At 42.2% G+C, this 27932-nt stretch overlaps 1 protein-coding gene across 2 annotated transcripts; it reads right to left on the bottom strand.

The window, feature by feature from the left end:
- Nucleotides 1–939: 939 nt before the first annotated feature.
- entpd3 (ectonucleoside triphosphate diphosphohydrolase 3) lies at nt 940–27409 on the bottom strand. Of its 2 annotated transcripts, XM_061675570.1 has the most exons (11): nt 27385–27409; nt 15659–15694; nt 10443–10583; nt 9530–9647; nt 9269–9428; nt 8423–8582; nt 5721–5948; nt 4999–5262; nt 4799–4927; nt 3231–3359; nt 940–2579 (listed from the first exon to the last, which is right to left on the bottom strand). In XM_061675570.1, exons 3-11 carry the CDS (start codon nt 10578–10580, stop codon nt 2391–2393), a joined length of 1515 nt encoding a protein of 504 aa, XP_061531554.1. In that variant the 5' UTR covers nt 10581–10583; nt 15659–15694; nt 27385–27409; the 3' UTR covers nt 940–2390. The 2 variants fall into 2 exon arrangements, with proteins under 2 accessions (XP_061531554.1, XP_061531553.1); XM_061675569.1 differs by lacking the exon at nt 27385–27409 and having other exon boundaries at nt 15659–15777.
- Between the last annotated feature and the right edge of the window lie 523 nt (nt 27410–27932).

The following is a 27932-nucleotide window of genomic DNA, read 5'->3' on the forward strand; positions in this document are numbered from 1 at the left end:
TATAGTCATTTTCTACGGAGCCCCCCTGGTGCCAAATAGGAAAAAATATATAATGCGTTGAGAATCTGTTCCCTTAATTTACTAAACTGTACCATCAGATTAGTAGTCTGTACGATCTATTTATTAAATTAGCACAGAGCCTTAATTTGTACGGAACCCCCCTAGTGAGGGTACAGATTAGTAAACGGAGGGTAAAGATTAGTAAATTGAGAGAACATATTAGTAAACTAAGGGTACCTTTTACCAAACTGGGGGTACAGATGAGTAAATTGAGGGTGCTGTTTACTAAACTGAGGGTAGACATTTGTGAATTGAGGGTAGAGATTACGAAATTGAGGGAACATATTATCAATGAATTTTATTTTTCCCATAACTTGGCACCAGGGAGGGCTCTGTCGTTTTCCATCCATCCATCCATCCATTTTCCGGACCGCTTATCCTCACTAGGGTCACAGGCGGGCTGGAGCCTATCCCAGCTATCTTCGGGCGAGAGGCGGCGTACAACCTGTACTGGTCGCCAGCCAATCGCAGGGCACAGATGAACAAACAACCATTCGCACTCGCATTCACGCCTACGGGCAATTTAGAGTCTTCAATTAACCTACCATGCATGTTTTTGGGATGTGGGAGGAAACCGGAGTGCCCGGAGAAAACCCACGCAGGCACGGGGAGAACATGCAAACTCCACACAGGCGGGGCCGGGGATTTGAAACCCGGTCCTCACAACTGTGAGGCAGATGTGCTTACCAGTCGGCCGCATTCCGTAGTTTTCCTTTCTATGCAAAGTAGCAAAAAAAAATTCATGAAACATAATCAGTGAATGTACCGTCATTGGGTGCCTGATGCCCAAACACATATTGTGCATACTACAATACACACGCACACACACAAAACTGTTGTTGCAACACTATATTAAATCAGTGATAGTTTATTGTCCATTCATTTTGATTTTCATTTAGTAAATAGTTTGCAAATCAGTTGAAAATGAGTTCACACATAGTACAAGATCATCTAAATTAAGCAAAGCAACAACAAAAGTGCTATTGTTTTGCATTAGTGCAATTGTAGTTCATACTGTGTACATTATAGGAGAAAAAACATTCATAAACGGTGAGACTGTCTCTTTTTGAAGGTGTGATTTGAAAAAAGACCACAATCAATAACATTCCGAATTTCTATCAATCCAAGTCCCTGAGATAAAAAAAACAAAACAAAAACTGATGGGGTCTTGTTTTAAGAATTAAAACCAAGTCTGAGACCACAAATAAGCGCAATGTATTCAATACATATTTTAATACTAGGATGCTTTTTTTGTGTGTGTGTGTGTGTGTGTGTGTGTGTGCTTCTAAATCCAGTGTTGTGAATAATCATAACTACAACTTAAAGATTAGATTAAAAACAAAACAACAAGATGCACAAAGGTAATCGTTTTAAAAGACATTTTCCTGTCACTTTACAAAATAAAGCCAAAATATCCAGTATAGGCATTACAATGACCCTGTATACACATGCTAGACTTTTTGATGCACAAATGTCTTTGCAGCCACACAATGACATTGATAGATTTAGACGCTTAGGTTCAGAAATGTTATGACTCATAATCAAGCCAAAGCAACTATTAATCACAACACTTTTTTTCAAACAGGATAACTGTGAAACAAAACTATTAGAATAAAGACGCTTCAAGAACACTTTGAAGTGAATTCAGAGATTGTAAATACATTATACATGCTTGAAAATAATTGCTGAAAATGTGCAAATATGGAGAACAATATTGCAGCCATTCACTAATGGGAACCAACAACTTTAATACACATTTTGTGGTATCGGTTACTTTTTGGGATTTGTCTTAACACTGCGAGCATGAAAACCAAGAAGCATCTCATTTTTCTTGTAATGTAACTTTTTCTTTCCAATGTTTTCCTTTTATACGCCCATAAAATAGTTTTCTTGTAATATTTCCACTTTATTCTCCGAATTTCAAGTTTTCTGACTTTATTCTCGCAGTACTAGTGCTACTTTTCTTTCTAGTCTGGCCCTAAATATTCCTTGATCAACAATATTGTGGTTCTTAAACGTAAAAGGGGAATTAAACCCGATAATTTTCTTTTCATTAATCAATTCTTTCTGCCCCCACATCAGCTAACAAGGCACCATTGATATCAGGTGGGCTCCGTTGATATTTTCAGTGGACAGGGCAACATAACCCAAAATGGCTGCCCACTGAGATGGTTGAAAACGACTTGAAAATTGTAAACATCATAATCCCATATTTATACAACTGGATCCACATAGAATAGATTAATGATAAGAAATTTCTAGGGTTTAATTCCCCTTTAAATTTCATTTTAGGATGACACCAAGGTCATCCCACACAAGACAGGACTTACTTAGTAGCATGTGCGAATAAGAATGATGAAAATCAAGATGACAGTAATAATGGTCAAAGATGAAAATAAAAAGATGAGACCGGCAAAGACAGAATCAGTCAATGGGAGGACTTCATTCATCTCAGACGGGATCATATTGGAGCTACTAAGCATGTAGCCCAAACTCCAACCCACACTGGTGTTCCCCACCTGAGAAGAAGATAAAAACATATTATAGGTCCCATTAAATTATGGAATTGTTACATTCCAAAAAGCCTCTCAAAAAAGTTGCAGTGTTCCAACTCAAACATGAGTCAGAAATCCCAAATCTTCATTACGATTTCTGTAAAGAATCCAAGTGTGTCTGTTTGGAACAGTTGCCAAAAAGCCTCCCAGACACCCAAAGGCGATGAACAGCACACACAGTACACAGAGCCTCTTGTTAGTTGGCTTGTCATTTGGGAGCATTGCCAGCTGCTGAGGAACATCTTTTGTGTGTGAGCTAGCTGCTGTGCCATGTAAAACGGGCCAGCTACTTTGTTTTCTCTTGTGTCACACATGAGGAATCCCCTTCATTTGAGGGAGCCTCGTTGTTAAAAAAAAAAAAAAATGCTCCACATCCTCGGGGCATCCTGAAGCGAAACATTGCTTGCCTTTCAACTTTGTCAATGCAGATGATTATAGCATGACATCTTTCAAATGGGTGGCCCTATTAACGATGTGTCTGGAACAGCTAACGGCGAGCGGTGACACCTCAAGGACATTATCGTTCGTCGGCTTGGCTAAGATGTCATCTCACGTACTTTGGTGCACACACACTGAACACTACTTACTGGGATCTTTTCCATTTATTCAACTCACCTCTTTTTGAAAGTGAATGTCTTTCCACGTGTTTGCGTCAAATTTGTAACCGTTGGTCAACAAAGTGAACATGTAATGACTTGCAAAGCAATAGGTGCGAAGGTATTTGTCTACCACCCATGTCCGCAGCTATAAGGGAAAAAGAGGAATTTGAATGGGTTATTTTGTGATTATAATGAAACATGTTGCATATCGGCGATAAATGTCTTTGTTACAAATGGATTCTTTGACGTTTGGCAAATGCACGTACGTATCTGTCAAGGAGAGTGGGAACTCGAAGTTGAATGCCACTGCGGTCATACAATTTATATTTCAACCAAAAATAATACGTCTGTAAAGTATGGAAGCACATTGCTGCTACACCCGGGAAAAAAATAAATAAAAATAATCAGTATCATGAAATAATGTGGGCGGCACGGTGGGCGACTGGTTAGAGCGTCAGCCTCACAGTTCTGAGGACCCGGGTTCAATCCCCACCCCCGACTGTGTGGAGTTTGCATGTTCTCCCCGTGCCTGCGTGGGTTTTCTCCGGGCACTCCGGTTTCCTCCCACATCCCAAAAACATGCATTAATTGGAGACTCTAAATTGCCCGTAGGCGTGACTGTGAGTGCGAATGGTTGTTTGTTTCTATGTGCCCTGCGATGGGCTGGCAACCAGTTCAGGGTGTACTCCGCCTCCTGCCCGATGACAGCTGAGATGACAGCTCCAGCACGCCCGCGACCCTAGTGAGGAGAAGCGGCTCATAAAATGGATGGATGGATGGATATAATGTGATAAATGTCATTTTTTTTAGCGTGCTAAATTTCATGTTTGAATGTGATGTGTACTAAAGCCATTTCAAACTTCAGTCAAAACCTCAGTGTATCTCACAAAAGCCAAGCATGAGAGGACTAACACTGCATGTTGTTCTTTTTCTGTGGCCTTTGTCAACAAGCCTCAAAAAGAGAAGAACGTGAGTTGTGAAGTTACAAGAAGCAAGCGGACACACATTAAAAACAATAAGAATCCACCGTCGCTATACACTTCATTGCTTGTTATAAGGTATTAGAGTACCCAGAGAAAATCCAAGTGTGGGAAGCAAATGTAAACTCCACACGGGAGGGCTTGAGCCAAGATTCAAACTCAGTACCGACGTGCTAACCACTGGACAACCATGCTGCCCAAGCTGTTTTCACAGACTGTATGAATTTGAAACACTGTTCTCACCGACTCTCAAGAAAATTCTGCTAATTGCGATTATCTTTTCTGGCGATTCTTCCACCATTCAAGGCTAGTTATCTGGGTCAGTTACTAACATAATTCAAAATGTTCATTGCATTTTGATTAATTTTGATACACTCAATCAGTGAAACATTGATGTGTTTTTTTGAAATCAGAATCCGGCTATACAGTGTATCTGGATAGAGATCATTTCCTGGAATGCGGTGTGTACCTTCAGTAAGATCTCAGACAATTGTTTGCCTTTTGACCAGGACAACCTAAAAAAAATAATTCTGCCCTTTTTCGGAGCACTCAGCTGAGTGCCCCTTCTAGTTTATGTGATAGTAGAGCAATTGGAAGAGCTAACCTCACTCGAAGGTGTGTTACATAATTGGGTGATTGCTGTTTTGAATTCATCATACTCTGATGGTCTGATGGTGTCGGTCACTCCCTTCATCAATAAAGCTCTGGCGATGTAGAAATAGCCTGCATATGCCTTAAAGAGAAAAAAAACCCGTTATTTTACACGTACGGCATGTGCGTGTGTATGTGCGCACTACATATTACCATGAATTCGCCAGTGACCGGCGGCTGCTCGACCCCATTGAAGGAACAAAGAGCCGAGGAACAAGTGGTGAAATCAAATATGGATTTTGTTATTCTCCCACATTGGTCTGAGTTGCCAGATCCCACCATGAAGTACCGTTGATCCGGACTGTAATTCTTTGGTTTCTTTGTGCATTCTGTGTCATAAATGGTTGAAGCCTCAATGGTTATGTTTAAGCCAATGGGATAGCAGGGGTTGTTCACATAAACGAGGTCTGATGATTCCTGCAGCATTAAGGGAAGGAACGAAAGGTCAGAGAAAGGAATGGAGAATGTGAGGAAAATCAAGAAAACTCGGCTGAGATGAGAAGGTAACAATTTGGACCTGTATTCTTTCCAGTGGACATTCTCGAGCAAAAACATTCGCTTCATTCATTATGCTTAAGCTGTCACATGTCACGCCTCTTACTCGTTTTACTAATTGTTTCAAGAAAAAGTGACATATGAAAGATGAAGACGAAGTTGCCCATATACTCATAGCGTGATCAATATCTTTAATGCTATAATGCATCCTAGACTGGTTGCCTCCTATCTGTCGGGAACACAGGAGAAGATATCTGCACCAATCAATTCTTTACAAGACATAATTGAATTTTGTACAAGCCTGTAAAAGCATACACACAGCAGATATTACCGTACTTGGAGATGACACGCGCTCTTGCACTCTTCTATCGTGGGTATACCTGAACAACTTTGTCCAGAACCCTCTTCTCAGCTTCATTCTTGCCATAGCAGAGGAAACTGTGAGTGTAGACATTGTAAGGGTAGCCGTACAGCTTGATGTGCATGTAATCAGGCCCCTTGAGCTCATCATTCACCGCAAAGGCGATTTGTGTTGATGCACCGCCGAGATCCATTGAACCCACTGTCTTTGATGTCTGTGGACGAATATAGGTGCTCCATACGCTTTTCTGCAAACACAAAACAAAGCAAGTCAAGAAAGGCGCGCACACATACACACGCACACACACACACACACACACACACACACACACACTGTCATGGTCTGTGTTTTGGTTTGGGTTGTGTTTAGTTTTGTTCCATGTTTTCCTGTGTTCCATGTTTGTCGTGTGCTCATTAAGTTGTTGTGTCCACCTGTTCTCGTCTGCTTTGTGTCGACCAATCAGCTCTCTCCAGCCACTCATGTCTTGTCCAGGTGTTCCTCGTTGTCTCGTCTATCTGTTTGTATTTAGTTCCCTGGTTTCTTTCAGTTCTTGTCGGTTCATTGTCAGGTGTCATTCTCCCTTTGTATTCCACGTCTTACTCACAGGTTTGTTTCCAGTTTTAGATATTCGAGTGTTTCTTTGTTACTTTGATTTGATTGGTATCTGTTGTGGGACTTTGTTTAGTTTTCCCTTTCTGAAGATTAAATATTATTTTGAGACTCCCACACTCCTGCCTTGCCTCCCTGCAATTGGGTCCACCATGTTCTTGCCTTGCGTTACTCGCCCTCGCCTTAACCACGTACGTGACAGAATGAACCGACCAGAACAGGACCCAGCGGGAAGAAGATGGCGTCACCCTGGACACCAACAAACTGCCTCCCACCGTCCTCAGCCTGCCATCCATACCTACCCTCCTCCAGTAAGCCCTATCGTTCAGTCTTTTCTGTCCTTTTCATCGGGTCCCCCCACTTGTCCTAGTTATTCACCATGCCCTACTATTTTACATCCACATGTTTCTTTAGATTCTGATTTTTCTGATTGTGAAGATGGCCCCGATTTAGTTAACCTTCTGTCTGATTCTGACTCTGACACAGACTTAGATTTTTCTGGTTCCTTCCCTAGTTTATCCCGTCCTCGTCAGTTTTTGTCACGTCTCCCCATTTCCAACCCCAGTGAGTCCAAAACCTTTCCCTCGGACCTTTTCTTGGGCACCCGTTTGGCCATCTACCCGGGACCGCCGCGTGGTGGCCAACGGAGGCGCTCAAGTAAAGGTCAAATTTTGCCCCCTCGTTTTTTCACTGTTCACAAGTCACTTAATTTTTCACCTGTTCCCACACGTTGTTCCACGGCTCCAATTAAGTCACGTCCAGTCAAACCTGCCACCATGTTCAGTACCAGCCATTTTTCCTAGTTCACCTTCCCAAGACCTTGTGCACTCTTCCACACCCGTACCCTCTACTCCCAAACCTCAATGGCGGCAGGCTGAGGAAGCGACTGCAGGCCCCGTTCCTGCTCCTCGGCAGCTGCGCCAGGCTCCCGTTCCTGCTCCTCGGCAGCTGCGCCAGGCTCCCGTTCCTGCTCCTCGGCAGCTGCGCCAGGCTCCCGTTCCTGCTCCTCGGCAGCTGCGCCAGGCTCCCGTTCCTGCTCCTCGGCAGCTGCGCCAGGCTCCCGTTCCTGCTCCTCGGCAGCTGCGCCAGGCTCCCGTTCCTGCTCCTCGGCAGCTGCGCCAGGCTCCCGTTCCTGCTCCTCGGCACCTGCGCCAGGCTCCCGTTCCTGCGGCGCTCGTCCAGTGGCCGCCACCCGGCCCCGCTCCGGCGGCGCTCGTCCAGCGGCCGCCACCCGGCCCCGCTCCGGCGGCGCTCGTCCAGCGGCCGCCACCCGGCCCCGCTCCGGCGGCGCTCGTCCAGCGGCCGCCACCCGGCCCCGCTCCGGCGGCGCTCGCCCAGCGGCCGTCACCCGTCCCCGCTCCGGCGGCGCTCGCCCAGCGGCCGTCACCCGTCCCCGCTCCGGCGGCGCTCGCCCAGCGGCCGTCACCCAACCCTATTGCCTGGCCCCTGCATTACCATTGGCTTCGGCACCGTGGCCGTCCGCCTGAATGGCCCTGTAAAGACCCTGGTGCTTGGCGTCCTGGACGACCTCCTGAACCGCTCAGCCAAGCATCTCACCCTGGGTGGCCTGGATGGCCACCAAACTGACCTGAGGGGTGGACTCTGTACCCTTCCCTGCAATTGGGGCCACCATGTTCTTGCCTTGCGTTACTCGCCCTCGCCTTAACCACGTACGTGACACACACACATGTACATTTTTTTACCCTATGTGTGTGACATGCCCCTAAATGTGTGATGTGCCCCTTTGCTCCATTCATCATTTGTCTCCTCACAAATATGTCCTGGCCGCATACTATACGACTATACGACAAGCGACAGTTTCTCCTTTTGAGGAATGGAAAATGTCCATTTACGTGATGGAAAAGTTCCATCAGCAAGGATGAATTGATGAGCAGCCACAAGGAAACTTGGTTCATTAATTAAAAACTGGAAAATATGTATTTGCAAATGGAATGGTCAGTCATGTTATACAATATGTATTAACACTGTCATGCTCATACATGCTTACAAGCTAACTGCCACAAAAGAAGCTTTATTGTAGGTGACATTTACTTATTTTGGAAGATTTGTCAGACATGCTTTAGAGTTGTTGTCATGTTTGGATTGTTTTACCTCAAGAAAGTTTCCCAACAAATAGTTGACAGTAATCCACCCATACAGTCCTTCCTCCTGACCAGTAATGACAGATGCATTTTGGAAGTCAAAGGGCAGAGATTGCAGATATTCTTTCAGACTATCCAGGACTTCATTAGCCCGCGCCATATCATTCTCTCTTTCAAGAAAGCACAGAAAAAGTAATCAAATGATGGCAAATATAACAACAAATATACTTCTCCATGAATCAAAACCATTGAAATAAGTGTTCATCAATTCTCTGGTGAGCCCCGTAAGGTAGCATAGTAAATTCACTCCCAGGTCCAGAACCATGGTGACTTTTACGAGCTCTTTAGCTCATGTAAACATCTTATATTACTTGGAGTAGATCCAATTTGGAACTAGAGGCTAATGTTCTCAGCCAGCGTGGACTTACGCATTTTACGGTACGAGACTGGTGCAAAACAGACCACGGCAATGACATGGCAAGGGATCCTGGTTAAAATAAGCCATTTTAAACTTAAAAGAAGCGTTTTGGCAACCTCTTTTCAGGGTACCCTCTTTCTGGTGTCGTGACAAAATCTGTGACCCCAAAAAAAAACATACCAGGACGTATGGGCGCTATAGATAGTTTTCAAATAATCAAATTGTATTTTTCATTTGTTGGACAATGACGTCTTTATTTTGTAGTCGTACAAGGAGTAACGATTCGATTGTGATTCGCTAGTCAATTGTTACTGTCGATGCAAATAGCGAATCTTGATTTAAAAGTGCAAATCTGAGCCTTAGTTATTATCCTCTAACATAGTTTATGATTCTGTTGAGAGAATGCTGAAAAGTAAGTACAGTAAATTGCTTACTTACTGTAAGAGTCTCATTCCAGCAGTAGCTCCCAAGAAGAGTGGGATGGTTTTGTGCTTTTTAGCAGGAATGGCATCAGAGACTTTTTTCATGCAATCTTTGAAGCTTTGCCATGTCTGTGCGTCTTTCTTTGAGTCAATTTTCAATTCAGAGATTGGAACACCTACAAATACAAGGTTAGCCTATATATAAATTCCAGAGTGCTTCAAAAAAAAACTTAAAACATTATTTATTACTTCTCTTATAACAGAAGTTTGGACTCACCAGAAACTTTACAGTTCAATTTCTCTGTCACCACTCCTGTTTCATTCTCCTTCTCACCTGGCCACTCGTACAAATAGATGTTGGACCGAGATGATCCTGCGTCAATCACTATGCCATACTGCAGTAACAGAAAGTATGCATTTCCTTTCTCACTTCCTCTGTTTACAATAACATTGCACAGTTAAATAGCTGGTAGTTGATGGACTTCGATTCTCCACAAAAACAGGGTGAACTACTTTATTCTTCAATAACGTGATCCAGACTGGTTAACGTCAAATAACCCGCCCGATTAATCTCGAAGAGGACTTCATATTATACTTTGTGTCGTCTATATTCACCAATAAACCTCCCTCTGGTTTTCAAGTTGGTTCGAGTCCTAAATAGTATAAATGTAGTCTTCATAATGTCGCATTCCAGGAAACTAGCCCATCAGAATTTTCATACCTCCCCAGAAGAAAAGTTCACTACCACTCAGAGTTCTTACTTGCGAAGTCAGACAAACTGATGTTCCCTGACTTCTCAATCTGAGTTGCAGTTGTCAAAAGTGGGATGCCCTACTTCGTGCCCTACTTGATGCCATTATTAGTTTCATAATGCTGTGTTATTTATTAAGAAGCAAAACAATACATGTGTAAGTAACCCAAACTTTATTTTGTTTTTCTAATAGTATTTTCCTTTTGTACACAATCCTACTAAATCTTTATGACAACAGACTCATTTCATGAATTTGTAACGGAACTGTTTTGCAACCAAAAGCCCAAAGTCACAAGAAATGTTTTTTAAAGGTTATACCATTAAATGATTTGTACGCTTATTCCGGCTGCATTTAACAATTTGAGATTGAAGGTTACATGTAGTGAGCTCCCTTGTAGCGCGTGTGTGTTAGCAAGTTTGTTAGTTTACCTACACCCACCTCTAAGGTATACTCTGTGAACCTCCAGTTGCCCTGGATGACGGTGACAGCGATGAGCCCAGCAATACTCGCTAGGAGGAGGAGGAGGAGAACTGTGGCTATGCGACACTTGTAACCCACTTTCCTCTTTGAAGCCATTCCCTGTTGGAAAAAAATAAATAAAGATGATGTGCATCTCACTAAAAGCTTCCATCGTAGAGATGATGTGGACATATTGTCAAAATGAAGATGAACAATTATAGTTCAGGTTATTTACTCTCCAGGGGAAAGGAAATACCTATCACCCCCAATAGTATTGATTGACTGAAGGTTTGATGTCATTGTACTACCAGCAGGCTTGGGGACTACCGCAATACATGCAATGCCGTTATGTAATCAGGATACAAAAAAAAAAAAAAAAAAATGAACTGTATTCTGTTACAGTTACAGGAAAAACAACAAAATCAATCAGACTACAGCTATATTTTGTAAAAAGTATTTCACAGGATTACAATTTTAATGCGAGGAGAGGCCATTTGTTGATTTGAGCCCTCTGCTGCTTTCAAGATAGTGGGTATAGCAACCTTTTCCGGAGTTAGCAGCTCAACAAGTGGATAAATTGTCACAATACAGCTCAATGGTCCACCGTGCCACGATATTGTGAGCAAAACTGGGTGATCAGGACATTCGGGTCACGGGCACTTGTGTTAGCTTTAAAGTTATGTTGACGAGGAAAGAAGTTGATCACAGGGAAAGTGTTTTTAGTAACTGGATGTGCTCTGCTTCCCAAAAGCAGCCAATTTAAAAGCCACATCTATCTACATTTATCTATCTACTGTATCTATCTATCTATCTATCTACAGCATGGTGAACAAGTGGTTATCACGTCTGTCTCACAGTAAAAAGAGGCTCTGGGTTTTCATGGCGGGCGCTCCAGTTTCCTTCCGCATTCCAAAACCCTGCATATTAAACATTCATAAGACTGAAAAGAACATTTTATTGATATGTTGTTTTCCTTTATTAACATATTTGGTGTTGGAGTAATCCAAAAGTATTAAAAGTAAGTTACAGTGGGTACAGAAAGTATTCAAACCCCCTTAAAATTTTCACTCTTTTTTTATATTGTAGCACTTGCTAAAATCATTTGTTATTTTTTTTAACATTGGTGGACAGCCAGTTTCAAGTCTCTCCAGAGATGCTCAATTGTGTTTAAGTCAGGGCTCTGGCTGGGCCATTCAAGAACAGTTACGGAGTTGTTCTGAAGCCACTCCTTCGTTATTTTAGCTGTGTCCTTAGGGTCATTGTCTTGTTAGAAGGTGAACCTTCGGCCCAGTCTATGGTCCTGAGCCCTCTGGAGAAGGTTTTTGTCCAGGATATCCTTGTACTTTTCATGACTCTTGCACTGACGGAGAGGCTTCCCTCGGGCCACTCTGCCATAAAGCCCCGACTGGTAGAGGGCTGCAGTGATGGTTGACTTTCTAGAACTTTCGCCCATCTCCTGACTGCACAGTGGTCTTTGGGTTCTTCTTTACCTCTCTCACCAAAGCTTTTCTCCCCCGATTGCTCAGTTTGGCCGGACGGCCAACTCTAGGACGTTCTGGCCGTCCCAAACATCTTCCATTGAAGGATCATGGAGGCCACTGTGCTCTTAGCAACCTTAAGTGCAGCAGAATTTTTTTGTAACCTTGGCCAGATCTGTGCCTTGCCACAATTCTGTCTCTGGGCTCTTCAGGCAGTTCCTTTGACCTTATGATTCTCATTTGCTCTTACATGCACTGTGAGCTGTAAGGTCTTATATTGACAGGGGTGTGGCTTTCCTAATCAAGTCCAATCAGTATAATCAAACACAGCTGGACTGCAATGAAGGTGTAGAACCATTTTAAGGATGATCAGAAGAAATTGACAGCACCTGAGTTAAATATATGTCACAGCAAAGGGTCTGAATACCTTTGACATGGTGATATTTCAGTTTTTCTTTTTTAATAAATCAGCAAAAATGTCAACAGTTACGTTTTTTTTTCTGTCAATATGGGGTGCTGTGTGTACATTACACCATCCTGGGTATTTCTCAGGACCTGAAGTGGGCGATCAACATCAACTAAAAAAGGCCCAGCAGAGGATGTACTTCCTGCGGCTTCTGAGAAAGCACTGCCTGCCACAGGAGCTGCTCAGGCAGTTCTACACAGCGGTTATCGAAATCAGTCTTGTGTTCTTCCATCACAGTCTGGTTTGGTGCTGCTACAATAAATGACAAACTGCGACTGCAACGGACAATCAAAACTGCTGAAAAGATTGTCGGTTCCCCCCTACCTACCCTTGATGACTTGCACGCTGCCAGAACTAAGACAGGAGCGTGCAAAATCCTCTCGGACCCTCCACATCCTGGTCACCAGCCTTTCCAGCTCCTTCCCTCAGGTAGGCGCTAGCGAACAATGCAAACTAAAACTAGCGGACATTCCAACAGCTTCTTCCCTCTTGCCATCAACTTCTTAAACAGCAAACTTACAATTCCATTGCAACATGCTGCCATTTTTTTTTTTCACACCTACGGGCAATTTAGAGTCTTCAATCAACCGACCATGCATGTTTTTGGGATGTGGGAGTATAGTTAAAGGCTTTGACAAAAATTTCACAAATAAAATGTAATAGTTGACATTCAATTGTTCAAGCTGAGAATGGAGTTGTACATTCAGTTGGTCTGGAATGATGTCCTTGCAGTGTATCTGCCAAATTGTGCTACTGATATCGTCCAGTGATGTCTCAGTATTCAAAGCAGCAATATCTGGTTCAGAGATCACTTATAGGGCTTCCGGGTAAACTGAATTCTAAAACAAATGTTTGATTTTGTCAATGCTCCAGTAATCGTGTTTACCGATGTGCTAAAGTTTTTATCATCTTTATGTGGGCGACAACAATGCTTTTAGTTGGTTTTACTTCATTAAATTTAACTATAATGGCAGCGTCTCAGACACATCTTCAATTTATGTCTTACATTTACGTTCACTTAAATACACATAAGCTTGATGGCATTTCTTCTCCCTTTTTCAATGTAAACAGAATCCTAAAACATATTGCGCACACCAGAAAGTACATACAGCCACAACATTATGTTCATCTACACAATTTGATGATATCCAATACAAAATCTGTCTCAAAATGGTCCCTTTACAAGTATAATAAGGCTCACTTAGTTTTGACACACTCATAGAGGGGTAGTTAACATTACAGTTGTTGCATCGTATTAAAAGCTTTTTCCATAATATCTCTATAAAATATATAATGTTTTGTCCCTTTCATGTTGTTAAATTACATAACCACAAAATGTATATCATATCCATCCATCCATCCGTTTTCTGAGCCGCTTCTCCTCACTACCTTATATATTTATAATTTCCCTGATCATGATGCAGTAACAGTTGAAAATATTCATGAATTAATTACATTAAATGAAACTAGATTTGGAATAAAACATTACCTTTGTAAATGTTTTTTTTTTTTTTTTTTTAAATTCCGCACATCTCTTGTGTTGGGTGCTATTAGTTTGTGCGGGTGTGAGGTCATTTCAATATGTGAAAAAGTAAGTGTGGCTATGCTTAAATGGATTAGAGTGAGACATGTTGCTCAGGAAGGGAAAAAAAGTTCCTAAAAGCATGTAGTAACATGAGCCCATTGATCAATGGCTTTACTTGCCGCTGGTGCTTAAGTGTTCATATCTTTGACGTCATTGTTTGTAGAACCAGACGTTGCTTCAGTAACATATCACTGCCTCTCTGGCTCAGTTATCCAGCCAGCCATCCATCCATCCATCCATCCATCCATCCAATCTCTTTACTGTTTATCTTCACTAGGGTCACAGGCTGCTGGAGCCTATCCCAGCTACCTTTGGGTGAGAGGCAGGGTACACCCTGAACTGGTCGCCAGCCAATCGCAGGGCACATGTAAACAAACAACCATTCACACTCACATTCACACTTACGGCCAATTTAGAGTCTTCAATTAACCTACCACGCATGTTTTTGGGATGTTGGAAGAAACCGGAGTGCCCGGAGAAAACCCACTCAGGCACGGGGAGAACATGCAAACTCCACACAGTGGGTGTCGTGATTTGAACCCCGGGTCTCCAGAACTGTGAGGCAGATGTGCTAACCAGTCGGCAAATGGCTCATTTAACTAAATCCAAATTAAACGCAAAATTTACCATTTTGGGTAGCTTGCCACCTGGCATATACAGTAGTTGCTGTGTGTCTTTCCCATATATTGTAGTATGCAAGGTTAGATCACTGATGAATTCTAATATTTTACATCAGTTAAATAATATGAATTTAGTCTGCACTAGACAATTATGAATTATGACATAACCAAAACAGTGCTTTAAATAAACATATTTACACCATGTGTAGAATTAAGAACTGCCCACAAGTTCTCAATTGGGTTCAGGTCAGGTAAGGATGGGGATGTCATCAGTGTTTTGTCTTTCAGGCCTTTTATTGGCCAGCCACGCACAGGAGTGTGACAGAACTTGCAGATAATGGGTTCCTTGATTATTTTTCTCACAACTCGTTTCTTGCGACCGTGTTGACTATTCGGGGAAAAAAACTTTGATGGTTCTGTGATCACGCCCCAACAGCTTCGATATTTCAAGAGTGCTGCATCCCTCTGAGAGCCTTGATAAATTTTGACTTTTCAGAGTCAGTTAAATCTCTTTTTTGGCCCATTCTGCCTAAAGCCAAGAAGCTGCCTAATAAATATGCACACTCTTGATGGGATGTTGATCTCCTTAGGCCCCACCCACACTCATTACATAAATACGCAGCACCTGCTATGCTTAAATAACCTGAATGAAGCATTCAGGTTTATCCAGCTGAGAGCTAGGAAATATGCCTAAATGTGATGATATGGTCAACATACCTATTTGCCTTATAATTCTGCACACGGTGTAAAAGCAAACCTGAAAAGAGAAAAAATACCCTAAAGATAAAGAAAGACGAAGTGACTAAGTGTTTGAACACTGACAACTCCCACCATGTCTTTGTTGTAACAATCATGAGATGTTTCCAGGCGGATAATATATATTTGCACATGCGGCTGCCTCTGCTTGTAGGAACTAGTCCTAAGGAGTGTGAAGTCTGCTCAAAATGAAGTGTGAAGTGTTACAAACTTGGTAAAATAATCCGACAAACTTCTGTCTTCTGATACAAAACGTCTTATATGTGAAGGAGACTAGAAGTGTTTCTTACCTTGAGGAACTTTTCAGTGGACTACAGGCGAGGACCCTGAGGAGGAGATGAGGAGTACAGTCAGCGGCAGTGGCAATGCAGATGGCTTCGCTGTTTGTAGGAGAGGTCTCCAGATTTACTGGCCCATTCAGAACAGGAGTGGTGTACAGCAACAAAACATAGTGAGAGAGGGGGGGGGGATTGGGGATGAGCATGTTTTTCACCACTCCCACCACTACTATTGCACCATAGCCGACACCATTAAGAAGAAAATGACTGGCAGATTCTGTGTGTGTGTTTGGGATGAGTCACACAATTAGTAGTTGTGCGTGACAGACAGGTGGTGGTTCTAAAGTTAACTCATATAATCAATACAAAGTAAGTGCATGGTAGCTGCAGAAAGAATCTGCTCAAAGAGAACAAAGCTCTTGTCATTACTTGTGGGTTATATTGGTATGTAAAAAAGCACAGGAGGGGTTGTGACCTAGTTCACGTAAGGTTTGGGTCTAGAGTCTAGACACCAAAATCGAGCTTTTTTACCAGTGTGTGTAATAAAAGCAATTTTTCTGCAGAACAGGAATTTTTTCTGCAGAACAGGAAAGTGAAGAAATAAATATGTATTCGCTATACATGCATGCAAGTAAGTAAGGTTTTATTGACATAGCACTTTTTAAAACACAGTTACAAAGCACTTCACAAACACATACACATGAGAAATATAAACAGGTAGGTTACAATAGACACAAATGGATAAAGCAGACAAGGACGCAAACACGACACCAAGAGAAAACCAGAATAAAATGAAAATAATAAAAACAGGGAACAGGAACAAAAGGTAGGTTTATAGGAAGGCTTGATGATAGAAATGAGATTGTATGTGTTGTTTGAAACAGTCCAGGGATTCAGCAGCCCTAACAGATAGAGGAAGATGGTTCCATAGAGATGGGGCTAAAAATGAAAATGCAAGGTCACCTTTTGACTTGTGGGTTGTGCGGGGGAAGGATAAAATGCCAAGTTTATAGAGCGCACATGTCGTGTAGTGGAAGGAAAAACGAACTTCGAGATGTAGCTAGGGGCAATGTCATGTATTGCTTACTAAGTCAACAAGAGGATCTTGTTGTTGATTCTGAATTTTAAAGGAAGCCAATGAAGGCATGCAAGAAGAGGAGTGATGTGAGACCTACGTGTGGTTCTTGTTAAAAGTCTAGCTGCTATATTTTGGATGAACTGTTTAAGCGTTTAAGAGAAGACTGACTGAGGCGGGTGTAGAGAGAGTTACAGTAATCCAACCAGAAAAAAAAATGTGATCTGATGTGGGCAAAATAGGTCTTATTCTAGCAATATTTCTTAGTTAAAGGATGCAGGATTGGCCAGGTTTTGTGACATGTTAAATGTCGTTATGTACTGGTAAAAAAAAAAAAAAAAAAAAAAAAAAAAAAAGATCAAGATTCCTAGGAGTGGATCTAATGCGCTGTAGCAGCAGTGACAAAGATTTCAGGACCAATTGGGCGAATTTCAGTTTTGTGTCATCCAAGACTTTGGTGGCAGCTAGACACTCATGGAGGGTGATGAGTTGATTACCATTATTGGGTTTCACCACACCTGCCTCGTGTCAGTTATTCAAATTAAAGGAGACATACTGTGCTTTTATTCCCTCCAATTTAAAATAGTTCCAAATTGATTTCATGATTTGCTGAAAGCAACTGAAATGAAGACTCGGGTGGAGCTAGGGGGTGACTGCATTTTGACCCCATAATGTAAACAAGCAACTGCAAAAGCCCCCAAAAACACAACAGTATTAACAACTTCACTCATAAAAGCGCCGCTTATCAAAAGCTAATGCTGTTGGCCGATGGTTATCTGTGCATTCAATAAAAGTCAGTGCAGCTCTGCATACCTTTTGGCTTTGACATGATAGTGGCTAATTTAACCACAGATTTGCCTTTTCATTTCCATCCATCCACCACGGGAACATGTGTTTAGAAATCGGAATAAATTGGAAGTCCACCACAACTTCCCAGAAGATTGTGTTTGACTTCAGAGATTCCACTGCAATCTATTTATTTGCTCATGTCTTGAAACAGCTGCCTCTCTGGCCATTGCACCATTTGTGAATTAAACACAGGCAGGTACTCCTTCAAACATTCGCATGGGAAAGATACTTTTTTCCACAGCAATACACACTAAAGCATTGCAAACAGTCCCACAGCAAAACATTAGACAAACATGGAGGACTCAATGTTTTTTCACCACAAAAACAGTATTATAATTATCATTATATCATCATGATGATAGTCACGTCAAAGCACGTTTATTTGTATGTTATTGTAATGGTAAAAGAAGACAAAAATATGAATGTTTGATTTTTAATTCCATTTTCTCTGCAACATGAACCAAAAAAACAAAACAACATTCTCTCTTGCCTCTCACACTGAGAGGAATCTCTAATCTTCTCACTTCCACAGTTATTGCTCTCCTATGTCCATTGGATTCTGTTGCTTTTCTCCATGCGGGCGGTCTTGCAGTTTGACATAGCAAAGACAAGCGACAGGCTTGGTAGGTAAAAGTGAATTCGACCATGATTCAGTGTGCTGTAAATGAATGAAATATTTTTAGCTGCCTAATATGTGAACTGAAAGCCGCTGGCTAGAATGAAGTGAAAAGACAACTAAATAAGCACTTAGAGAGAAAAGGCGAAAGTGAAGAAGACGTTATTTGATTTTTAAAGCCTTCAGAATACATCAGGAACACACCGCTTTGCTGTATTTAGGCTGTGAAACTTACTTCATTGCATGTCTTACTTCAGTCTCATGATTTACGTGCAAGTAGTGCAATGCTAATGCCAAACAGATGCAAGGTCTCTTATGTCCCACGTGTGTTCATGGAATTTCCTTCTCCATCGGAACTTTTATTATCTCCTAAACACTACAGTACTTGTATTTATGCTGTACACTCACTAGGTAATATCCATCTACTTTTCCATGGGCGTGAGCAGTTAGTGTGGAGATGTCCACTGCCACAGCATCACCTAAGTGCATCAATTCCAGCCATCTATCCATTCTCAATACAGCTTATCCTGTTCAGGGTCACGGGGTGCTGGAGCTTATCCCAGCTGACTTCGGGCAAAAGGCGGACTACGCCCTGAACTGGTCGCCGGGCAGCCACAGGCCTCGTACAGACACAGAGAACCGCTCACATTCAGACCGTCACTGAGTGAGAACTGAACCCATGCTGCCTGCACCGAAGTCCGGCGAATGCACCACTACACCATCAGTGGCGCATCATTAAACATGAGAGGAAAATGAAGCCTGTGTTTACAAGTTGAGAAAAAAAAAAAAAAAGATAAGCAGAAGATGATGGATGCATGGATAGTTAAAAAAAAGAGTTGATGGTTAGTCTCTCCATTTCTTCAGTTAGTGCTATCCAGAATGTCTACTTGTGACATTGGCTGTCTTAAATGGAACAGATTTAACATCATGTTTAGGACTGTACATTAATTTGGTACAGTCTGTACAGAAAATGAAGACACCTGTTATTAAGACAAAATTACCCAAAAGGGTTTATTATCCTAATTTCAATTTATTTTTTTCTTACAGCTAGAGTCCTGTCTTTTCATGTTTCTTTTTCTCGTTGTCTTCTCCTTTTTTCTAGTCTGACACTCGCCTTCAAAAACTGAAATTTTCAATTAATATCCACCATGATATAAAGAACCACAGTGCCAGTATTAAAAACTGCACTGTTTGCACAGAAGATAAACAATTCTGGCATGAAAGCGATACAGATCCTCCATTCTGCATGAACTAGCAACCAAACAAGCCAGGTTAATATATATATATATATATATATATATATATATATATATTTTTTTTTTTTTTTTTTTTTAAATCTGTATAGTATTTACTGCACACCACACTGAGAACCAGATCCCAGACATGCAGGCATTCAAAGGAGCGATGCCAGGAAAAGGGGCACGTTCCAACAAATTTGGTTATGTCACCGCTGTAGGAACGGAACTCTGTTGTAAACTGAAGACCTCGTGTACAGTATTTGTATGCTATACTAAAATCAAAACAAGGCTTTGCCTTAATCCTGAGGTGAAGTCTTCAAAGAGAAGCTGACATCTCTTGAGACAACTCAAAGTTTTGTCTGATTTTTAAGGGTTTCTTTCATTCAAATTGTACAATTTTTGAGCCATTAGGATGTACTTTGTTGAAGCAATGTTTGCTTTAAAGGGGACATATTATGGAAGATGGGCTTTTTAATCTTTTGTACACATAGTTGGGTCCCTGGAGTATCTGCCCACCTACCATGTGTAAAATGAAACAACCAAACAAATCTTTTATCTGCCTATTTCTGAAAATGATGCGGTGAGAGAATTCTTCTGTAATTCCCTATCGTTGCATTAGAGTGGGGCTAAATTACATAATAACCACCCCCACACCAAGTTTCTTGATCAGCTAGGCTCAGTGAAGATTACTAGCCACTTTCAAGCGGTCAGAATGCAGCCACCATACTACACTGTCTGAAATATCATGTAGAGGGACTTTCATGCAGAAACACCTACACCCCCCCCCCCCCCCCCCCCATAGGTACGCCTCCCTTGCCATCATGTGGCCCCTAAACAAACAAAGAAACAGGGGTTTTAAAGCGTGCTATAATTCTTGAGCCTTAGGATATTTTTAAAATGTCACAGATGTTATAAAGAACCTTCGTAAGGGTATTAATCGCTGAAAACAATGTATAATATATTTCCTTTACTTACAGCATTCAGTCTTTTCAGATTGCTGTCTTTTGGGACTTGGCAATTTGCAAAATTGCTGTAAATCTGATCGATTGAGAGAGAATCTCTTGTGCAGTGCACAGCCCTCTTCGGGTCACCCTACACATTTGCAAGCGGAAGTTACCAAATCAGCAAAATAATAGCAGAAGAGCATTTACATTCTGAATGCCCCAAGCAGAGACCACGCCTTCATTTATACATTATAATCTAATATATTTTATTTTCTATTTACTACTATTACTATCTAATTACTTTTTAGATCCACTGTACCTAACAGGTGTACTCACTAGCAATATTTAACCTTTCTAGTTTTTGTTTTTTGTATTTCTATTAACTTGCGTACAGGACACCATATGCGGAACAGTATCGATCACTGTGTGCCCATTACAAGCTCAGTGTAAAACATGATTCAATAACAACATTGTCATGTACTGCCCTGCAGTACCATTTTTGGAGCCTGGATGGCGCTTTGCGCCCTCTCTCTCTCTCTCTCTCTCGCTCGCTCGCCCCCCCTCCCCTCTTTCTTTCAGCACCTTCCTCAAGCCGCACACCTGTCTCCAATCAGCCCTCGTCACCACCTACATATAAGCCTGCCTGTTCCTGGAAGTCCTCGCCAAAGTATTGCAGCTTGTTTCAGCGGCACCACGGCCCACTTACCCCACGTAAGTGAGCCACACTGTTCCTTGTTTCCCTTTTCGACTCATGTGCCTCTCCTTGTTCCCCCGTGTTCCTGATACACGTCATTCCTGCCGCCAAGCCAGCCACCTGCCAACCCACCCAGGACCACCTCCATTACCTTCCTAAAAAAACTGTGCATCACTATCTATCTGCCTCCGCCTGCTCTTGGGTCCAGCTCCTCTCCATACGTGACAAGCATATTAAATAATACATCCATGATCTTCCAACTGATATAACAGAAGAAAGATAAGCACCCACCGTCAGCCCTACATCATTACTCACCATACATTAGGAGTGATTTGGACAACTTCCCACAGGCATTTTTTGCTAATTGTGCACATCTCGAAATGGAGGCTTTCAAAATGCATTAAACACCCTGACGAGACTCCGCCTCTTGACCAGAGAGGATATTTTATGGCCATGTTGCGGCCAGATCAATTAGCACAGACGGCCACTTTAGTTCCACAGAAAGACGGTGAGCTTTACTTTTCCAGCATCTCAACTTGAACGCTGCATGATAACGGCTTTTGCTCTGTCTTCATCTTCTGTCTGTTTTTCTAATATTTGGCCAATGGCTACACTTTGGCTTTCTTTTCTCACTATCACGCTTGTAATGCTGCGGAATACACAAAATCTATTGGCCATGTGAGCGCTGTACCCACAGGAAGTGAAAATGGAAGAAATTATACCATACTTGAGCCGCCCTTTGTAGCTGTAACAGTTTCCACTCGATGTTGGAGTGTGTCTGAGGAAATGTATATCTATTCATCCAGAAGAACATTTGTGAGGTCATAGTTCACTGGTGTTGGGCATGAGGGGTGGGCTGCTGGCACGCCATCTGTGTTCTATTTCATCCCAAATGTGATGGGGTTGAGTTCAAGGCTTAGGGCTAGTTCTTCCGCACCAACCTTTGTGCAGCGGGGCCCAGTCAGAATCAGAAAAGGGTCTTTCCCAAACTGTTCCCACAAAGTGGGTAGCATGTGTAGATGCAATGCAATGGCTATGATGTTGACTTTAATTGAATCTGTTATATACTTGTCATATAAATCTTTTTACTCTTGCAGGTTGAACTGGAACAAATTGGAAGAGACAGGAGAAGGTGAAGTACAGAAAACAGCCATACATAAAAGTAATGTAATGCAATTAATAGTACTTTTGACCAATTTGAGGTGTTATCTTTTGAAAATCTGATCTCTTTTTTCTTTTTTTTTTTCTTCAAAATATGGCTACAATATTTTCTCTTGGTTATTTTTTTTTTATAGGAACTGCCAATGTGTCCTCCGACAGCACATAACAAATCATCATTCATTCCTTACTGATTATTTAACGGAAATAACATTTTAGCAAGCTATTTGGTGCAATAGCCAAGAGCAACAGGAGTATTTAAATCTATTTTCACGATCACATCAAACATTCAGAAGCACAGTGGAAGACGTTGCCTGTAGCTCCTATGCCTCACATTTAGAGTTTCCGGGTTTGAATTTTTGTTCATTTTCTTTGCGGAGTTTGCATGTTCTCCCTAGGTTTTCCCGAGGTATTCCAGCTTCTCAGCTGGAATAGTTCACTCTCAATGCTGACCAGGATAAGGGGTGGAACGTGAATGGATGGATGGACATCAAAACGTTTGCAGGGCCACTTGTTGCTGGGCGGAATTCCTGATATGCAATTATTTGAGCACCAAAGAAAAATTTATAAAATTATATGAACCAGTGACTAATTTTGATCGACTTTCTACCACCAAGCGCTTGTCCCCATTGCATATTTTTTAATGCGTTATGTCATTCTGTGACGGTTAAAGGAATATCAAGGCTGTCTTTAATTTGTGTATTTAATTGAGGAATGTTTAGATCCCTAATAAAGGTTTCAATTTCTTTTTGGTCTGGGTTGTTCAAAGATGCGTATAAGCTGCTATAATAATTGTAAAATATTTCATTTATTTCTAGTGGTGAGTGTGTACAGTTGCCGTTTGAATCTTGAATGGCTGTAATTAATGACTTTTCTTTATTGCGCTGAAGTTGCTTCGCTAGGAATTTTCCTGATTTATTATTGTACTCAAAGTTAGTGTATCTTAACTAGATATATAATAGATATAATAGATAGAAAATGTGTTGTTTTTGATAAGATAACGTCTAACTGATGTTTTGCCTTTTGAAGCTGGTTACTGAGCGTATCTGTCGGATTAATTGCATATTCTGTGAGGTGTTTATTTTTTTCCTCAATTCCATTTTCTAATTTTACTCATACAATTGTGTAAAGTTTGTTAAATATTGTAGCCTGTATAATTATGTATCAGCCTGGATCTGTTACTGTACTATTTATTGTAAAAAAGTAGTATTTTATGGACTAGTATTGAGACATTCCATGACACAAAAGTTAAGTGTGACATATAATGGGAGTGTGTATCACAATTTTAAATAGATTGGGTAGTATGTATTCTTTGTTGTTGTTTTTTAGACAGTTTTGGGGAGATTTCTTGGTATTGTGTTGGCAAATGTTATTGAGAGAGGGTGATAGAGATCCTATAATTAAGTATTGCAGCAGTAAATAGAAGGGTAACGAACAAACACTGAACACAGAAAACAAACAGTGACAAGGGGATAATATGGTGTGTGGTGATTGTAGTGCGCAAGAAGAATTTTGAGCGAGTTGTGTGTTTAGTGTGTGTGGAAACGAGCAGAGCCAGAAAGTAGACAGATAGGAGTGAGGATTCATTGCTGGTGACATGCGTGATTCCGTTTTGTTTTGTTTTAGCTCAGCAAAAGTGGAAAGAATGACACAAGCTACAATACAGTTTTGAAACTTCATAAAGACAACAGATCAAAAGAAGTACTTATCAAGAAGAGCCAGGGTTTAACGCTGGCATCACGAAACAGTTGGCCGTCGACATATAGCTTATCGACAATTAGCCACCCTGGTTTGCCTTTCTCACTGTGATCCTTCATCAACGGGTACAATGTTTTACGCCTCCTGCTGATTTCCTTGGGGAACTGGCCGTTCATTGCAAACAAAGTTCCTTTGAGCTTTCGATCCCGTTAGCTTTTAATAAGCAGCACACGAGGGAAAAATCGCATGCTGTCAACAATCCATGCTATCCTTGTTTTGTTTTTTGACTCAGGCCTCAACCACCTTTAACCATAACGAAATCTCTTGCCATCAGGCCAGCAGTACACAGTGGGTACAGAAAGTATTCAGACCCCCTTAAATTTTTCCCTCTTTTTTATATTGCAGCCATTTGCTAAAATCATTTAAGTTATTTTTTTCCCACATTAATGTACACACAGCACCCCATATTGACAGAAGAAAAATGGAATTGTTGAAATTTTTGCAGATTTATTAAAAATAAAACCTGAAATAGTAGTAGAATAGGTGTGTGGCTTTCCTCATCAAGTCCAATCAGTATAATCAAACACAGCTGGACTCCAATCAAGGTGTAGAACCATCTCAAGGATGATCAGAAGAAATGGACTGCACCCGAGTTAAATATATGAGTGTCACAGCAAAGGGTCTGACTACTTATGGCTGGATGATTCTTCCATCCATCCATTTTCTGAGCCGCTTCTCCTCACTAGGGTCGCGGGCGTGCTGGAGCCTATCCCAGCTGTCATCGGGCAGGAGGCGGGGTACACCCTGAACTGGTTGCCATCCAATCGCAGGGCACATAGAAACAAACAACCATCCGCACTCACATTCACACCTACGGGCAATTTAAATTCTCCAATTAATGCATGTTTTTGGGATGTGGGAGGAAACCGGAGTGGCCGGAGAAAACCACGCAGGCACGGGGAGGACATGCCAACTCCACACAGGCGGGGCCGGGGATTGAACTGTGAGGCTGACGCTCTAACCAGTCGTCCACCATGCCGCTGGCTGGATGATATTCCAGTTTTTCTTTTTTAACAAATCAGCAAAAATTTCAACAATTACGTTTTGTTTTTTTATGTCAATATGGGGTGCTGTGTGTAGGTTAATGAGGAAAATAAATTAACTTAAATTATTTTAACAAATGGCTGCGATATAACAAAGAGTGGAAAATTTAAGGGGTACTGAAAACTTTCCGTACCCACTGGATGTGACCAATAGCAAGACAAAAAAAAAAAAAAAAAGCTCTGGAAGCGGAATGTAATTCTTGATCCTTGGGGGGAGCGGTCACAGAGATGTAATGTAAAGACATCTGAGAATTCTTAAGTTGTGGGGGACAAAAGGCAAGGCGTAACCTAACACCACATCTCTTACATAATAAAAGTGTGGAATAACACACTGTGCATATTCAGTTATAAGAGCGGAAACACTTTTCCTAATCGAACTGAAATATGATTTCAGTTATTCATTATTACAGCAGTCAGTGCACAGTTCAACACAAGACATTAAATGCTGGCCATGTAACAGGAACAAGTTTGGGTTATGCGTTGATGGCTGCTCAATTATAATGTTTTCCCCTCTGATGCTTCCCAAGTTTAAGTGTCTTTACATGCAAGCATTAGACCAGGTCATTGAATTGGAGGCTTTTGAGCCTAAAGTGCCATAAACAGTGGTGCTAACATGTATTGGACCACACTTTAAACTCTGTGAATCTGGTGGCGAGGCATTATTCACCACCTGGGAGGTTCCTGCCAAAAAGTGTAATATAGTTTTGTTTTGTTTTGTTTTAAAACTATGGGAAATGGCAGTATTACGTCAACTTGATCTAAGAATGGAAAAATGACCAAACAATTTATTTTACTGTCAGTTAAAGTGTATTATTTAAAAGAAATGATTGATGAGCACGTAAATTCCACAAGTGCAACATGTGCAAGGGCCCTTTAGTTACACAACATGGCGTACAGTACATGTTAACTGCAAGGAACACAATCATGTACCGTGCTGGAGACATTGGCACTGACCAGCCACAACATTATGAGCACTTTCACTGTATAATGATATCCAAGAGTTGTATAAAACATTCTGTCTTTATGAGGATAATACTCAATAATAATAATAATAATAATAATAACCCCCTCTGGAGCCATGCCTAGAGGTGGAGCTCGATAGCGAGCGCCTGGTGGCCTGGCCTGCACCCATAAGGCCCAGAAAGGAAATATGGGTCCCCTTTCCCATGGGCTCACCACCTGTGGGAGGGAATAAAGTGGTCGGGTACAATGTGAGGTGGGCAGCGGCCGAAGGCGGAGACCTCGGCGGTCTGATCCTAAGTGACATAAGCTAGCTCGAGGGACATCGAATGTCACCTCTCTGGCAGAGAAGAGGCCTGAGATGGTGTGCAAGGTCAAGAAATTCCAACTGGATATAGTTGGTCTCGCCTCGACACACAGATTGGGCTCTGGTACCAGTCCTCCTGAGAGGGATTGGACTCTCTTTCACTCTGGCATTTCCCATGGTGAGAGGTGCCATGCAGGTGTGGGCATACTGATTGCCCCACGTCTCAGTGCCTGTACATTGGGGTTCAAACCGGTGGACGAGAGGGTAGCCTTCCTCCACCTTCAGGTGGGGGGACGGGTCCTGACTGTTGTTTGTGCCTATGTGCCAAATAGCAGTTCAGAGTACCCACCCTTTTTGGAGTCCTTGGAGAGGGTGCTGGAGAGCACCCTACCTGGTACTCCCTCGATCTTCTGGGGTACTTCAACACTCACGTGGGCAATAACAGTGAGACCTGGAAGTGTGTGATTGGGAGGAACCGATCAGAGCCCGAGTGGTGTTCTGTTATTGGCCTTCTGTGCTTGTCATAGATTGTCCATAACAAACACCATCTTCAGACATGCGGCTTAGGGTGTCCTGGTGTCAAATGCACATGTGGACACCCTAAGCCGCAGTTCAATGATCGACTTTGTGGTCGTCTCATCGGACATGCAGCTGCATGTCTTGGACACTCGGGTGAAAGAGGGGCAGAACTGTCAACCGATCACCACCTGGTGGTGAGTTGGCTCCGATGGTGGGGGAAGATACTGGTCCGACCTGCAGACCCAAGAGTATTGTTAGGGTTTGTTGGGAACGTCTGCCAGAGTCCTCTGTTAAAAGGAGTTCCAACTCCCACATCCGCATCCGGCAGAACTTCGAGCACGTCGCGGGGGAGGCAGTGGACATTGAGCCCAGGTGGACCAAGATGGCGCCTACCCGTGTGGACGCCTCGGTTACGCGCTCTCCTATTGTTTTTGTTTTTGTGTTTTTTGTTCGTCTTTGGTGACATTACATGACTCACTTACACAAGGGGAGACTTGCTAACCATCAAGGAGGCTACTCCGGACTCTCTTTCACCAACTTTCGCAAATCCGCTCAGTTTTTTCCCTGAGTTACTCACCGGTGCAGCGACCGCAGTCTTTGGCTCATGGAGGCAGAGGCGACGCCACAAAGGGAAGTGAGCTGGTATCCAGGTGAAGCTCCACAAGATAGGATACTGATTGACGTTTCCGTCGATCCACCTCGCGAATCTACGCTCCCTACCCAACAAAATGGACGAGCTTCATCTTCTGATAAAGACCAGTAAAGACGTTCCGCCGCCATGTGCTTTACGGAGACTTAGCTTTGTGAGGCTGTACCAGATGGCGCCGTCATGCTTCCCCGCTTCCATCTTCACCGGGTGACATGGAATCATCGGGGAAAACAAAAGGCGGCGGGATATGCTTGTATATCAATGAAAAATGGTGTACGGACGTCATGGAGCTCAGCACACACTGCAGCCCGCATTTAGAGTCGCTGTTTTTTAACTCTAAGCCAATCTACTCGCCTCGTGAGTTCGCATCATTCATTCATGGTGTCTACATTCCGCCTCAAGCTAACACGAACGCCGCACTGCTAATGCTCTCCGAACAAGTAAACGAAATTGAAAAAAAACACCCGGACTCACTC

Source organism: Phycodurus eques, chromosome 4 (genome assembly GCF_024500275.1).
Source record: "Phycodurus eques isolate BA_2022a chromosome 4, UOR_Pequ_1.1, whole genome shotgun sequence".
NCBI lineage: Eukaryota > Metazoa > Chordata > Actinopteri > Syngnathiformes > Syngnathidae > Phycodurus > Phycodurus eques.

What these genes read in the sequence shown, in the direction of transcription:
- entpd3 (XM_061675570.1), bottom strand. Translation starts at nt 10,580, where the DNA reads ATGGCTTCAAAGAGGAAAGTGGGTTACAAGTGTCGCATAGCCACAGTT. An exon ending in TCACAGAGTATACCTTAGAG is followed by an intron (nt 9,648 to 10,442) that starts GTGGGTGTAGGT and finishes CTGTTACTGCAG; the next exon opens with TATGGCATAGTGATTGACGC. An exon ending in TGTTGGGAAACTTTCTTGAG is followed by an intron (nt 5,949 to 8,422) that starts GTAAAACAATCC and finishes TTGTGTTTGCAG; the next exon opens with AAAAGCGTATGGAGCACCTA.